Below are 16614 nucleotides of genomic sequence, written 5' to 3'. Positions count from 1 at the left end.
CTTGACCTCCATTAACTCTGCTGCTGCCAGGAAGCATGTGACCAACTGCATGCCTTTCTCTCCTTTCATGTTCCCACACTGTTCACTCAGCGAACACGTTTTCTGGTCTCCCATCTCACAGCTGCTGCCCGTGGATGAACCTGTCTTCCCCCCTCCTGCGGCAGAGTGTGTTCTAGCAACCTCCTCTCTCTGGAGAGCGCAGGTCACTCCTCAGAGCTTCCGCATGACTGACTGACATTATAAGGAACATCCAAAAAGCTGAAAAGCACTGCTTCACGTGGCCTCTGGCTGCCTGCGTAGGTGAAGCAACTTGAGTTTGCCCACAGAAGAATTCTGTGTCCTCCTGTCTGAGACCTGCTGAGTTAGTCTGGACAGGAACAGAATACTGAGCGGCTGCAACAGCAACATAGCGGAAGGCACAATTCCTCGAATGAAAGTTGTGCTTAACACCACACCTGCAGATTAGAAGCTTTGATGTTTCTATACTGTTAAATATTCTTACACTGTGAACAGATGTCTACACTAGCATTTAAGGTTTGACTCTTCATATGTTGGCTTAAATCAGAAATAATTCACTCCCATGGAGCAGCAGTTATATGCTATCACATTTTTCATCACATTGGGAATTGGGTCTAGTGGGCACCTCTCTCCATTCATCTACACGCTCTCTCTGTTTATGATTTTTTCCCCATACACTGAGTTCAGTCTTAAATAGAGCAACAGCTTGTTATTTATAACAATACTTCTACAGAACCAGAAATTGACTTTTGGATGTTTCTAAAATGTTTTTGTGGCATCAGTAGTATAATGTCATTTTCAATATCACTGAGATACTACAAAAATTTACTTCATTAAAGAAAACCCAAGAATTTTTCTCCACAAAAACATCTTGACAGGTTCCTCAAATGCACCATGTAAGTGTGATATATTACAAGCTAGTTGTACCAAGAAATAAGACATGGCAGTTTGTAATTCATTGGCACATTTCCAACTTTAAATACTTGTCATTAAATACTTTTCACATTTGGGGGTAGTACTGTAGACATTATTTTCCTCTCCTGCATTTTTCCAAATCTCAGATTGAAGGTATTTGGTCGCAGCAAAAGCAAATGGCTTCTAAAAGGCTACAATTCCCAGAGTTCCTAGTTCCTGTAGAGCAATATAATTATACTGAGTCACCTGGAATTGACTAAAATCCAGTAAAATGTTGGCAATGAGAGAAATGATGGAAATGAACAGACTATCTTTGAAAAAGCATTATTAATTATGCTGACATTATACATGATTTTAGCATCTTCTGTCTGTTATATGTGAAGTTCTGCCGTGTTTTGCTAATTAAGAGATTAGGCACGATGAATTTCTAGGTAGCAAAAACTTACCTATCAATACTTTAAAAACTGAAAGCTGCTGCTTTCAACAAATCTCACTGCTTCTAACTAATGGCAAAGTTATTGTAAAACAGCCGTCTTTGGAAAAACTGCTAGATTCATGTGGACTCTCCAAGCATGACTGACATTTTTTAGTCATTTAAGGCAAAAAAAAAAAAGCCTGCATAGTTAAAATGACATCAAATGCTGATGCATGAAGCAGAAAAATCTGTTCTGATCAATGGAACCAGTTTTTCAGTTTTTTTCATTCAGACAGGCTTTTAAAACAGGACAATTCTGTTACTTTAGCATTCTTTCAGCCTACATGAAACCAAGCCATTTAAAAAGTTTTAGTAAAACATAGGATATCCACAAGAGCTCAGGGGTAAGCCAGAAATTAAGAATAGATATGAAAATTTAGTATCTTTTAACATCCTAGTCCTTCACAGAAGGTTAGTGAAGACACAAAACAAGCCTAATGGAAGATAACTGCAATTCAGCCATTGCCATTTACTCCCTGTTTGGAAACCTCTAGTTGCCAAGTTTCCAAGAAGGAGAAAGTGGTGGCCACAGATGAGACATACAAACTCACACAGCGGGTTTTACATTCAAGGAGGCAGTTGGCAGCAATCAACCACCCCTCTTCAGATCTGATTGTCAGTTTAATCTTCTCTTTAATTGCGACTGACATTTTTGAGGCTCAGCACCCACAGCACTGAGCTTTTCTAAGAAGGAAGCAGTGCCTGTCACTGAGCCCTACAGGCTCCACATTCACTGCACTACACCTGTTGCGAAAGAATGAACTTTGCTTGTAGGAAGTTGCTGCCAAATTGATCTCGTGCTATCCTTGATCAAGTCCAGATTAATAGTATTCAAGTCAGACAGCTGCCCTCCAGTTCTTGACAAACAGAGGTTCCAGATTCAGTATGAGTTAACAGCCGCGTATTAGGGGCATTACAGTAACCCACAAGGCAGGAAACACTAACCTGGTGCCTATATTGACTAACAGGAGCAACTACAAAGTGAATGAAAATGGGTCTGATAAGCAAACTCTGGGCGCTGAGGCTACTGGTTTGGGGCTTTTTGTTTGGTTTTTATTTCTGCTTGGGTTTGGTTTTGAACTGTAATTTCAGACACTTTACTGAAACCCACACCATTACTTACAGCTGCTCCAGATGGTTGGCATCATGCATTTAACAAACTTTCCAGAGTTGGGTGGAGTTTTTCTCCCCCCTCCCTTTTTGCACACAAATGAAAATGCAACCTTAGTTTACTCTTTCCTCCCTATCACTAACACAAACCCTACTAAAATAACACGGGGATGAACTTGTTTGATCTAGCAGCCAGGCCCAAATAGCAAGGGACATAGTCTCACTTTCAAATTTAACATCAAACCAGTATTTTCATTAAATTGTAAAATTGATTCAGACTGGAGGCAGACTTGGTATGCAGGCATTGGCATATTTTCAACAGCTGTCCAGACACAGAGTTCATATTTAAGTAGCTTCTTACTTATCTGGAACATCAAGAGCATGCAGAAGGTCCTTTAATGTGATTACTCTGAACCTAAAATTTTATTAGGAATGATATGTACTTACATCATACAGCAGTCCCCGTGGCACTTATATACTACGTCTACTCTAGACATATTTTTTTTTTTTAGACTTGAAAGAGAGTATGTCAGAAATTAAGCTTAAAATAAAACAAGATCCACAGAATAGATCACATGAAAGTTAGGACACCACCAAGTTTTATCAATGATACTAAAGGAGCATGCCCTAGAGCTTGTGATTGCATGCAGGCATCACTATGGCAAGCTTTCTTTTTCTCACCGTACCTCTATGTATGAGTAGTAGATAAAACTGTGTTATTAACGAGGAAACATTTTTCTTCATCTAGCTACTTTGAGGGGGTTTTAAATGCCCACTTGGGAAGTTCTCTGACTACTATAGTATGCAGAACATGGCTATTCTCTTTGGAATGGAAATTAGACGGACCAAATTAAAGCCTCCCACAGGAGGCATTTGCCCCTTTTATGCATTACTTATATTTTATACTGAAACTTTATGACATTGTAAAGTTGGAAATACAAAGAAAGTTTTGAAAACTTAATCCAGATAAACACATCACTACTATGAGCTGTAGCAAATCCTGTTTGTATGACAGGGCTTTGTATAATGCAGTTAATATAAGTTGTTCCTTCGCTTTCAGAAAAGATCTCCTGGAAAATTGTTTAATGTACAAATATAAGCACTTCAACACTGCGCATATATTCAGTATTTTATATCACCATGAAGACTTATTTGCAAGAAATCTAAATACGCACAAATAAATGTACTGCACTTAAATTTCAGTCGTAAGCAACAGGATGTAAGCATTTCATTTGTGACTGACTTCTATTTAGTTACTATAATGCCAACACCAGTAACAGGGATCCAAAAAGGTTGAATATATCGCTGTATCAAAAACATTGAGCAAAAAAAATTTTAATTCAATTTAATATACTCTTTACACTGTGGGAATACATGTGAAAGCACAGGGTTACAGAGGGCACCACTCACTGGCTTGAAGTACACAGAATAGAGACAAAAAAGTAGACCTCAGAAAATCCTTAGCACACAGCAATCTCCATGCACCATACTGACCTCTATCCCTCAAGTGGAACTGGAAGTTATGTCTACTCCCTCTAACTTCACTGAATAAGGAATTAAAGCTGACAATTGCTATCTAATGAGGCCCAATTTTTCACAAAATATTTTGATCAGAAGTGTTGCCTAAATATTTACCCTCAAGCACACACTTCTGTTGCTAGAATCATTTTCTTTTAGAGTGAATCATGGAATGGGTTTATCATACAAGACCTATTCAGCAAGTGCTTTTACTGACCCAAGTGAATAGCCATTGAAAGCTTTTGAGATAAGCTGAGCTGTTAAAAAGAAAAAAAAAATTTAAAAAACAAACAAAAAGACACAAACGAAAACCCAACCAACAACGACAACAAAAAAAAAACCAACAAAACAAACAAAAAAATCCCAAACCGAAACCACCAGAACACCACATCCACAGACCTCACTTGGGGAAAAGCCTTATGTGGGATTTAAAAAAATACAGTCAGCTGAAGGCCATTCCAGCTCTATTCAAATAGTATTATCTGAGCCTGCCTCACAAAAAACCCACTGTGTTGCAACAAGCTGGCACAGTAAGAAAGTTTTACTTAGAACGTTTTGGTTTTCTAATGCAATCCACTGATTTAGTTTCTCCAAACTAGCAGATTTCTTCAGAGTGCAGCATCTAAGAAAGTATGCCACTACTACTGAAAAAAATGCATATAGCATTTAGGGTATCTGATATTTTGTTTGTGTAAGCAAGCTACCCGTCTATAAGACACTGCCTATTACATACGACCATAAGCTTTTCCGTTTTATTAAGCTCTTGAGCTTAACACTTTTCTGGAATTATACATGTAGATATTAAAAAAGCCATGCTTCCAAATACAGGAAAATGCAAAAAATATTTATTGCTGTGAATCATGCACTTAAAAATTGAAGTATTCACTCGAAGCGCATCATCAGATCAAGTGGGAAGGTTAAAAACTCTACAATAGCTTCCTTTCACAGCAGTTCTTCCAAGCACGAACTTTGACAGGTTGGCGATCCTCTTTTCCTCCAGCAGTTGAGTGCTCAGGGTGCCACGGTGCTCTGCAAGAGGTGGAAGAGGGAGTAATGGGCAAGTCAGTGTTGGCGGGTTTTGGAAGCATAAGAAGTGCAGTTACACTAACCAACAGTGAGATTCAAACGGAACAGCCTACTTCCATCCTGACAGACGCAGGGACCCACAAGTTTAAATATTAGAAATTACTGTATCTTCATACAATTTTGTGAATGCTTTTCATCTAGTAGATAAGTTAAGGCTGTTTCTGCTTTTGGATTTTTAGCAACAAAACAGATTCCTCAATCCCATTTCATAGTATTAGTTAGAACATGTCCAAAAATTATTTAGTCAGATGAACAGTTCACATCTTGCTACCTACTTTTTACCAATAATTTCCAGTCTACTGTGGTGATCCAGAAATAACTTCCCACAGCAATAAAGTAGTTACACCACTAATAAGCAGGAGTATTCACATTAATAACCTGCAGGAGAAGAGCAGTGAATACCAACTAAAGAATTATACTTTCAACATTAGGATGCAAATTGAATTATATGTTAATAAATTGTTTTTACAGGTATTTTGATGATTTTGTTACAGGTGCATGCATTACGTTAAACACACCATCAGGAATGATGACCATAACTTTATCTTAATTTTCCTTTTGAGAAACTGTCAAAGTTTAATGGAAGCCCTGATTCCTAATGCCCACACTGCTGGTGGTAAGGCTAACATGAATGAAGCCACTCTGTAAAATTACAAAGTGCAAGGCATGCAAATCAAATAAAGCAGTTATACAAATAATACACCTCCATAATCAGTATCTACACTCCATTATAAGTGCTAAACAAAACCAGTATTAGAAGTTACCAGTTTAGAGACTTTAAAACTCAAGTTTCTCATAATCACCAACAGGTTCAAAGTGATACCAAGATTCCACTAAAGTCCTTTGTATGTACAAGGATATTTCCTACATGGATATCATAACTGCAAGTTTCTAATCTGAGTGCTGAAAGGGTAAAAAAAAAAAAAGAATCAGAAGTATGTAATTGGTATTATTTTTAATAATTAGTTTCAACAGTGAGAGTGATCTTTTTTTTTCATCCAGTTTAAAAAATAAACAAAGAACATTCAAGTACCCTGACACTAAAAACACCCTTTGTTTTTTTTGAGTCTGCCTACTATGGAACCAACCAGTACATTAAATTACTATCTCAGAGTAGCCTCCTTAACATCATCATTTAACTTTGAAGGGCGACAGAATTAGATTAGGTATAAAAGGCCAGTCTTCCCAACTTTGCACCTCAGAAGGCAAGGCAGTGGTAGTAACCTCTCTTTAACATTGAGCTATACCTGCCTGGCTGCCACAGGAAAACACCCAATATCTTACAGTAGCAGGTTCCACTGATTTCAGACTGCATCTCTGCAGTTTTTTTGGCACCTGCTTCCCATCCCATGGAACAAATACATTTGTCACAGCTGACAATTCACACTTAACTTGCAAAAAATTATTTTTAATGCATTACATTACCTGTAGCGATACCTAAAATGTTCTTACATTGTTAAATAGTCACCCTAAGAGAAGAGCACCTGATCTAAACTGGAAGGAGTAAGCAGAATTCTCTGCTTAAACCCTGTCAGTGGCAGTGAGCTGGTAAACAGGTAATTAAACATCCACTAAACGTATTCAAAAACACTACCAAAGTTATAGCATTTTCCAATGTAGAATTTACATGTGAAGATAATCAACAAGTTGATTAAAATTATGACACCTTTGCTTTCAATACTAAGTATCCAAATAGCATTCCCATTTTGAAATAACAGATGCTTTTCCTTTTACCCATCAAATCTCCTCGTTATTCACCTAGTGCAGGGATGTTAAGTAGAAGTAGTAGAAATAGAAGCACTGAGGTCCAGAGCCTATTCAATTTAAAATATAAAGAGAAAAAAAGAAGCCCCTGTACTCTAAAATAGAAAGTCACTCACTCATCAACCATTCTGGAGACTCCGGTTCCTTGGGACGCTAACCTGGAAAGTCACATGTCTGCATTACGCTTTTCTAGTCAAGCTCCATATGCAGTTGCCCTGGTTTCAGCTGGGACAGAGTTAAATTTCTTCGTAGTAGATAGTATAGGGCTATGTTTTGGATTTTTGCTGGAAACAGTGGTGATAATGTGGGGATGTTTTAGTTGTTGCTAAGTAGCGCTTACGCTGGTCAAGGACTTTTTCAGCTCCCCACGCTCTACTGGGTGCACAAGGAGCTGGGAGGGGACACAGCCAGGACAGCTGACCCAAACTGACCAAAGGGATACTCCATACCATATGACGCCATGCTCAGTATATAAAGCTGGGGAAGAAGAAGGAGGAAGCAGGGGACATTTTGAGTGATGGTGTTTGTCTTCCCAAGTAACTGCTATGCGGGATGGAGCCCTGCTTTCCTGGGATGGCTGAACACCTGCCTGCCCGTGGGAATCAGTGAATTAATTCCTTGTTTTGCTTTGCTTCCGCGCGCAGCTTTTGCTTTACCTGTTAAACTGTCTTTATCTCAAACCATGAGTTGCCTCGCTCTTACTCTTCCGATTCTCTTCCCCGTCCCACTGCAGGGAGTGAGCGAGCGGCTGCGTGGGGCTGGGTTGCTGACTGGGGCTAAACCACGACAGCAGCACAGAACAAAGTTAGTCGAAAATGTAGTCTCAAAAGTATCACAACTTGCTTTTAAGCTTCTGTTATCTGCACACAGAATTATAGCACTAACATGTATAATAAGGTACAGTAAACCTAAAGAAGAAACACTATTTCAAGATGGCAGTGAGAATCTGAATGTGAACTGCCAACATATTTTGATTCATTTTAACTTATTAAACAGCAACATGTCTATCAAGTCTGTAGTTTACAGTACTATAGTTACAATTATTGTTGAAAACTCTACATTTTACCTGAAGAGGCATGATTATCACTGGGAACGTTACGCTACGCTATTTCTACTGAAGAAAAAAACATGAAACAAAACTTTACTAGGGTTGTTTTTATATCTGATTATATAATTACATTGTTCATATTATCTTACCTGTCCAGCAATAGCACTGAAGTAAGTCTGCACGGCGTCAGCAGCAGCAGATTAAGTACCAGCATATGCAGAACATCCAGAGCATGCACCATGAGGCATGAGCATTTGGCACTGCTCCTGGCACTGGCTGTCCCATAGATGCCTGGAATGGCAATGACAAACCTTGGGGGGGGGGGGGGTGAAACCAACCCAATTCAGTATCTTCACCTTGATAACCTGAAATACTTCAATTTTACAACAAAAAGTACCTTATGCAGGTTTAAGAAATACCTGTTGCACTATTTAAAAATAAACCTATTTCAGACGCAGTCCTACAACTGGATTTATTGTTAAATGACCTCCATTTAAATGAATTTTGACAACACTTGGTGGCAAAACAGAATACAACAACTCCGGAAACAGTTCCACATGCCTTTGACTGCATTACCAAGGAAGCTTTCTACGGAAAAAAAAAAATTACTATTATACTGCTGGGTTTTGTTTTGCTTTGGGGATTTGAGGGTGGAGGTGGTTTTGTTTCTAAACAGATACCTAACAGGCATTAGCAATATTTTTTGGAAGACATTGTAGTCATTATTTTGGACACTCTAATAAAATTTAAAAAAAAAACAACAAAAAGCTGTTCCGAACATTAAGTTCTAACCATATAATTTTCCTGCATTTACTATTGGATCAGTCTTTCCTTTACAGTGTTGAACTGCTCATTCAGTCACTTACCTATGCCAGGATTTCAAAGTACTTTCTTTTTATGCAGGTACCACAACAGATGGCAGGGGTTCCCTTCTTCAGGCTGGGCCACCTATAATTTGAAGAGGACTCGAGTATCTGAGAACTACAATTTTCTGAGCAGTTAGAAAATTGTAGCAGCAGACTTTACTGTGCTGATATGTTGTCCTTACTTATAACAGCGAAGTAAAACACGGGGTGTTTTATCCAAGCATTTAAGCTACTAAGAAAGCTAAAATACAATCCCACAGCTGAAGTTCTCCAGATACAATAACGCAAGGCTCATCATGCCACACAGTCACCTGAGAGGAACACTGGAGTTACAGCAACCAACAGCGAAGTGACAGAACGCAAAGTCCATGGCCTTGTAAAAATAAACAGTACACGAACTAGTTAGATGAACAAGTCTTTGGGAAAACGAAAGAGGCACCTTTTTTCTCCCAAGCTGCCAGTGTTACTCCTTAGCACAGCTGCAAGTGGCTCCTGCAGATCACATATCAAAAAGAATCTTTGTTATATTGCAGAAGCAGTCCCAGACCCATAGTCCTGAAAGAAGCAAAGCCCAACAAGCTTATCTCTGCCGCTGGTATCATCTGTGCCAGTTCTGTAATAAGAATAATTTTTAGCTATAGCACTGCAAGGCAATTTCAATGGAACATAAGAGATTTTAGGATCCCCAAATACACGGTATCAATATTTAAATATTTAGTTTTAACTAACAATGACAAAGGAGCACATGAAGGTCCAGCTTGCTGAAGCAGTATGGAAGCTAATGAGGACCAGCAACACAAGAACTAAGCAACAAGCCTCTGTAGTGACTGCATTTACACCGAGTAGCTAAACAACTTCGAAAAATACTTCCATCTCGTATGCAGGAACCGAAAGTACTTGAGCAGCTTTACTTTTGCACAAGGACGCATAATGCCAACAGCATCCAATACCTATACATTTTTCTTTGTGCTGCAGCTGTTTAATTGTTCTCCCATTTCTGACAGCTACTACCAGTGTTCCCAGCTGTACCATCAGCCGGTCCTAGAACGCTACTTTTACAAACGGTAGCGTAGTGCCCGCGACCATCGCGGCCCCGCACTGGGCACAAGAAACACCAAATATGATGCGACTTTTGCTTTTCGCGTGAGGGCAGCCACCACCTCAACTGCATTTCAGGACCCCTGCAGCAGGTAAGCAGCGACCCCGGCCCGCCAGGGGTCCCCGGCTCCTTCCGCGCCAGCACCTGCAGCCGCAGTTCACCTACCGGCCCCACTCGGCATCTGCCGCCCCCACCCGCCTCCCCTCAGGCCACGGCCACGGCCACGGCCACGGCCACGGCCACGGCCACGGCCACGGCCACGGCCACGCCACCCCCGCCCCGGCGGGCCGGGCCCTCCCCCTTCCACGCCACCGCAGCCCGCCCCGCCCGCGCGCGCGGCCAGCCGAACCCCGCCCGCCAGCCGCTGGGGGTGGGCACGTGCGCCGCGCCGCCCCGCCCCGCCGCGGCGCTCCCGCGGTGCCGCCTCAGCCCCCTCGGGCGGCGGCTGCCGCCGCCCTCCGATACCGGTAGCCCCCGCAGGTAGCTGCTGGAGGCGTCGGGGCACCGGTGCTACGTTTGCGTGCCCTTCAGCCCGTCGGCCTGAGCCCCCTACCCCGCTGCACGCGTGGGCTTTCACCGTGGGGGGGGAGGGAGGGCGGCGTCAGCTGTGCGGCGTGGGCGGAGCGGGCGCTGCGCAGCTGCTGTGCCCGGCCGCCCGTGGGGGGAGGCGTCGCGCGCCAGGCCTGCCTCAGCTCCTGAGCACTGTCGCTGTTCGAGTCATGCCTGAAAGGGGCAACGGCCGCAAACATGGCAGAACCTGTGAGGAGTGAGAGTAGCAGTGAGGATATGCGCATCATCACGGGACGGGGAGCTCAGCCACCACCGGTGCAACCCAGCAGTAGCCAGAATAACCAAGCAGCACTGATTTTTTTTTTTTTTTTCACAAGTGCATTTTTAATGTCTGCAAATTCTTGAAACCCGTAAAGGATTGTTGTGGTATAAATACACTGGGCCTGATTTACTATTGCTACATACACAACTTGGGAGACAAAGCAAACATACAAACAACCTATCCACCCACACTGCTCCCGAGTAACTCCTGCAGGCTCCTGAGGCCTGACAAGAATGGCGTGTCCTCCAAATGAGGTGCTGAAGACAGAAGAAAAAGTAGTGAGGGGGAAAAGCCCTGAGACTTTCTTTCAGAGGAACCTTGCATAAAGCAGTAATGAAAAAAGTAATGATGAACTAAGAGTGAAAGCTGAGCTAAGCAGAAAGGACAACCATGAAACGAAAGTAAAACAAGTTCTACAGAAGGAAGAGGAAACTCCCACTACTTCTCTGGGCATTACATTCCAGTGTCTAATTGTTTTTATACAGTAGAGAATATTTTTTCTTATACCTGGACAGAACTTCCCATGAAAAAATGTATTCCAGTTGCCCCTCATCCTGTGGACCCCTGTGAAGAGGGATCCAACTTTTCAGAGTTGGAAAATTGTGGTTGGATGTCCCCTGAGCCTTCTCTAGGCTGAATACACCCAGTTCCTACCAACACGTGCCAACCTCTCCAGTGCTGTGTTGGCCCTCCAGTGGACCCTCTCCAATTTTCCACTCTTTCTTGAACTGTCCAGGTCCAAAAGCGAACACAGTAATCCAGGTGCTTGCTATCTGCTCTATCGTTTTGCTACAAAACATGAAACTGAGTCAGGGCTGTTGCCTTACCTCAGAATCACACTGAGGTTCCCAAAAACCCCCCAGTGGAAACCAAGCCTGGTCCTGAAGCTCAATGACATCTACCATATGGGTGAAACCACATCTCAGGGAGGAACTGCCCCAACAATCTCAGAGGCTATCCAACAAACTCCTCTAGGAAGTTTATCACGTGTGTCACAACCTCCTGCTCTGTATGCAAGGTGCAATTCTTCACCTTAAAAAAAATAAGGCACAAAAAAAAATTCTCTTTAAGACGTACCCAAAGTAAACCATTACAATATACAAGCCGGCGTTACTTCCCTGATGGCCTTTTGTGGGTCGGTATTCTGCAAAAAGGCATATTCTGCAGATGGCTGCTGACCACTGGGATCCCGGGGGGCTACCACTCCCCAAGTGCCCCAGTTCTCCGTCGGCGCCCGCCTGGGAAGCCACCAGTGCCGAAACCCGCCACGCCGGTGACTGGCCCTAGAGACTCGTGCGCGGGAAAGTGAAGGGCACGCTTCAGCTGATGTTTGTTTGTTTTAAAGTCATGGTTCCTGTTAAAGGACTCCTTCCCGGCGTTTCGGAGCAGCAGGGAGCCGTGCCCCTCCCCGCAGCGCCGGCCCCGCGCCGCCCCCCGCAAACGAAACCGAAAGCGGCGGCGCGGCAGGGATAAAGCGGGGCAGGCGGGGGACGGAGCAGGACGGGGTCCGACCCGACCCGACCCGACCAGGCACGGGCTTCTCGCTGCCACCCAGCCGACCCCCGCCTCCGGAGCCCCTCGCCGCCCTGCGGGACACCCCGCCGTGCCCTCCGCCGGCGCAGCCATGGCAGAGGCGTCCCGAGACGAGCGCTTTCTCTACATGATCTCCTGCTTCAGGCCGCGGCTGAAGCAGTTCATCCGGGTGCAGCCGGTGTTGGACCGGCTGCCCTCGCTGAGCGCCGGGGACAGGGAGAAGGTGCGGGCGGTGGCCCTGCAGCAGGGCGAGGTAGAGGGGGCAGAGGAGCTGTTGCGGGCCGTGGAGCGGGGACCCCGCGGGTGCGGCTGGTTCCACGAGTTCCTGCAGGCACTGGAGCACGGCGGATGCAGCCTGGCCGCCTGCTACGTGAACCCCAGCCTCAGCCAGCTGCCCTCGCCGGCCGAGGAGGCCGACCACGACCTCTGCGTGCACTTGGTGCAGCTGCTCCACAGCACGCTGGTGGACAGAATGCAGACCATGCAGGTGGCCGAGAAGTGCCTGCAGATGGGCATCTTCCAGGACGAGGACCTGGATCGGGTAAGTGACCTGCCTGCCAGGCCGTGTCACGGACACCGCCCACCCGCGGGACCTGTGGCGCAATTACCCCCAGCAGGAAATGGCCTTGTACGTGCAAAACCGAAAGGGGAGGAGAGAAGTGGTGCTCCAAGTAAGCCAATGAATGTTGGCAGTGGGCCAGCAGGTGGGATGCCGGCTAAGAACCAGGGGAAGAAAAACTCTGTGAACAGAGGGTTAGGCTAAGCCGGTGTCTAAGTGGAAGGAATATGGCCAGCTTTACCGTTTTGCCGCTGACTCAGAAGATCACTAAGTGCCTTCTGGCCCCCTGACCCATACCAGGAAGTAGTCATGGCCTGTAAAGTCCTAGAGAATGCTTGAACTAAAATAAAGCAAGACTTTCCTTCCCTTTTTGTGCCATAGGTTCACTAAGGAGTATCATACTAGACAGTGAAGCTGAGCAGAAATACCAGTTTGACAAGAAAAAGCAAGTGTTAACCTTTGGTGAAAATATTTGCCAGTGTTTACTCCATTTGGCTAAGAACGACATGCCTGGACAAGTGTGAAACTTACTTGGAAGCCCAAAAAATGGATACCCTGAAACAGTGTTAGAAGAAGAAATTAAAATAATACCTGCCATAGCAATAAGGGAATAACTGGCCAACTAAGGGTTGAACTGCATTATATTTTCACTCTGAGCTTTTGAATCCACTTTTTGGGTAGTTTAATGCTCATCCTACACATAATTTTGGTGACTCTCAGGTAGCAGTAAGGGCCAGCTGCACCCTAAGGGATGGGGAGCCGAGTATGGTAACACAGCAGGCAGAGGCAGGAGCCTTTTGGGACGTTACCAGCTCCATTCCCTGTTAATGGGTCCACATGTTCCCCCAGGTCATCTTTTTACTGCTGGTATTTCCATTAAGCCCTCATTACCCATCACAATTCTGCCAGTTTCAACTCCCAACAATGTGTAGGCTTTCTTAATGCACTTCTAGATTCCGTGTTGTTTACCTGTCCTGCTCCCAGTTCCCATGCCCTTCTTCTTAATGTTTAATCTCAGTCAGGGGTTCCCATGGCTATGCCTGCCTGTTTTCTTGCATATCAGGTGGGTGGTTCTCAAGCTTCCAAAATTGCCATTGAGGACTAAATACCTGTCTCGGGCTGCTTTACTTTTGGGATTGTCATTTTGTTCCTCATGTGATCACATGTCAAGTTCAGCTCGTGACAGCCTTGGGATGCTTTTCCATAGCTTCTTTGAGGGCAATAGCCACTTTCTAGAGGCTTAGCTATTTTATCAGTAAGCGGGAACTGAGACGATGAGGCCAGAGTTTAAGAAGGGAAATGTTCCATTTTACATATGAGGTCATGTTACAGATCAAGTTTGAGCTCTGGTAAGCTGTATGACATCACTTCTTGATCAGGGTTGGCTATTCACTAAACCAGTGAGAACACCAATTATTATTCCACAATAATAATAATTATTATTATATAGTGGTTGTTATTATTATAACCATTGTCCAATACTAGCAGTCTCTCCAATTAAATTTCAGGTCTCATAAGTTTTATATATCCTATGTGAAACCGTATGACATTGCACAAAACTGCAGTAAGTCTCTTCTGATGAGTGGGAGGCCTACTTCATTTCTTTATGTTTTAATGATGACAGAGAAATGCTTTTGTATCTATACTATTCTTACCAACTTCCCTGAACCATTTCCAAAGTCTGTTTCAGGATTGTTTTGGGTTTTTTATTTTCACCAGATCCACACTGTTACTGACAATCGTGGGAACAGAGATGGTGCAAGGGAGCTGTTGAGCAGAATAGTGCAGAAGAAAGATTGGTTCTCTCCTTTTTTGATCGCTCTGCGTGAAACCCAGCATGGAGGCCTTGCAGATGATTTAAGTGGAAATACAGGAGGTGATCATCTTATTTCACTAGTACTAATGTGTGGGTTTTGAATATCTCTTTTTTATGTAGTTACTTAGGGAACAATGCAGGGCTCTCACTGTATTGATTTCGCTGTGACACTGAGACTAATGCTTTCACTTGCCCCGGGATTTCAAAATCAAGTTATTTAACATCTTATTCAATAGATTCTTAATCACTAAAAATCCTTATTAAGCAATATCAGAAATACAATAATATGTATGTAGTTGTAATTAAACTGAATCCTTACCTTTTATAACCCCCTGGTTTTCGGTGTGTTGTTTTTATAATCATTCATAAAAAATATTCTTAAGATTGAGTTGGACAAACAAACCTTTTCTGGATTTCTCCTTCAACACAAGGGTTAGTGTTTTCTTTATAGAATGGTTTACAAGTATGTGCGACATTTTAAAGTATACTGCTGTATGTCTCCTTGCAGATAAGACTTCCATAAGTCACAAGACACTATAAATCTTACTATAAATAATACAATAGACTAGTAAAGAGATTATTTACAGAAATGAAGCTAAAAGAGCTATAGGTTTTTGGCTGTTATTTTTTATTCCTGTACAATGATTATGGTATTGTAAAATTAGCCCAGTGCTCCCCTGGATTCTACAGTATGAAGAAGGAAGCAACCCCCAAATACTCTATCTGTCATTTTTCACTGTGTTCCACATACATTTTAGAAGATTTTTGAGACTAAAGTTTTTTAACAGATTTCCCTTTTAACTGGTTCAGCCTTCTTGCTTGAGGAGCTCACCAAAACTACGCCTCTGTACTTCTAGTTGCTGCATATGGGACAATGCGTTAAGATTGGGATAAGAGGGATGTGAAGCTGTCTCTTCCAGTTGAGGACAGGAATCAGCCTGTCTTCTGCCAAACACAGATAGGCCGCTGCCATATTTGAGTGTGCAGTTCAAAGGCGGTTGGGTGTTCCAGTCTGCAGGACAAGACCAACCAAGTCAGACCCTCAGAAGGCAGTTCTAAGTCAAAGTCAGATGCTGGGAATAGCTCAGCAGCTACTGTGGTCCTGATTTTCATTTTGTGTTGCTGCTTTGTCAGGCTTAAATTCTTGACTTCGTTACTTTGCTATCAGTAAGGTAAACAACATAATAAATATTTAGCAAATAGGCAAATTATTAAAATTCTTTTCATATTTTTATTTTCAGTTCTTTTCAAACTTTGCATTTCTGAATTTTCAGTATGGTACAGACCATATAGAGTAAAACTTATATTTAATTCAGTTGTTTGATGAAATAATTAATGCATTTATTCCACGGTTTCTCAGTAATCTTGGGCAATGCAGGCCCTAAAAGAAGCTGTACAGGTAAATAGAAAAAGTATAAATTGTGTTGCTTTTACCAGAGGATAAGAATTTTTCCATGTACACAGTCCTATACATGTGTAGATACATAAAGTGTATGATTGCTGTAGCATCCACTCATACAAGGCCATAGGCAGGAAACACTAAGAACAGGTACATTTGGTACCTTGGTGGTGCTACATTTTATCACTACAAGTTGATCCCCAATGATTTGTTACAGTTAAATATGCTGTTATTAGCAGACACCTACACATAGAAATTGAGAACTTTATAAAAGAAAATCTTGAAATAAATTAAATCTATTAATTTCTTTAATTCCTAATTGCAGAGTAATTGAGTTCCAAATCTGGAAAACCCTGGAATGCAGTTTTATGCAGTTTTTGTAAAAAATATTTTTCATTTATGGAACAGCATTTTTTCCCTTTGGAGCATGCCTAGTCCTACGTGAGTCTAATAATAATAAAAGAACAGAGAAGTCAAAGTGAAATTATTTCCATATTTGAAATAAGACAAAGAAGTGGAAGGAGGAAAAATATTTCATGAAAGTTCTCCCAGGTTTTCTGTTTTATGGGCAAGTTT

The 16614-nt window shown here is 42.7% G+C and overlaps 1 protein-coding gene and 1 long non-coding RNA gene across 16 annotated transcripts in view; one reads left to right on the top strand and one right to left on the bottom strand.

The window, feature by feature from the left end:
- Positions 1-4196: 4196 nt before the first annotated feature.
- LOC142057394 (uncharacterized) lies at positions 4197-10557 on the bottom strand. Of its 15 annotated transcripts, none has more exons than XR_012660622.1 (6): positions 10453-10557; positions 8084-9292; positions 7543-8000; positions 5976-6025; positions 5398-5500; positions 4197-5065 (listed from the first exon to the last, which is right to left on the bottom strand). It is a non-coding gene; the product is annotated as an uncharacterized LOC142057394 (long non-coding RNA). The 15 variants fall into 15 exon arrangements; XR_012660620.1 differs by lacking the exon at positions 10453-10557 and adding an exon at positions 10365-10449; XR_012660621.1 differs by lacking the exon at positions 10453-10557 and adding an exon at positions 10249-10354.
- Positions 10558-10785: 228 nt separating this feature from the next.
- The window catches only part of IFIH1 (interferon induced with helicase C domain 1), a 29599-nt gene continuing 23770 nt past the window's right edge, over positions 10786-16614 (top strand). The window contains exons 1-2 of the mRNA XM_075093316.1: positions 10786-12805; positions 14543-14699. Of these exons, the coding sequence (XP_074949417.1) occupies positions 12356-12805; positions 14543-14699 (607 nt within the window). The 5' untranslated portion in view covers positions 10786-12355. The remainder of the gene's footprint in view (positions 12806-14542; positions 14700-16614) is intronic.

Source organism: Phalacrocorax aristotelis, chromosome 5 (assembly GCF_949628215.1).
Source record: "Phalacrocorax aristotelis chromosome 5, bGulAri2.1, whole genome shotgun sequence".
In the NCBI taxonomy this organism is placed as follows: domain Eukaryota; kingdom Metazoa; phylum Chordata; class Aves; order Suliformes; family Phalacrocoracidae; genus Phalacrocorax; species Phalacrocorax aristotelis.
The sequence above is the reverse complement of the archived record's forward strand: the minus strand, read 5'-3'. Positions and strand labels throughout refer to the sequence as shown.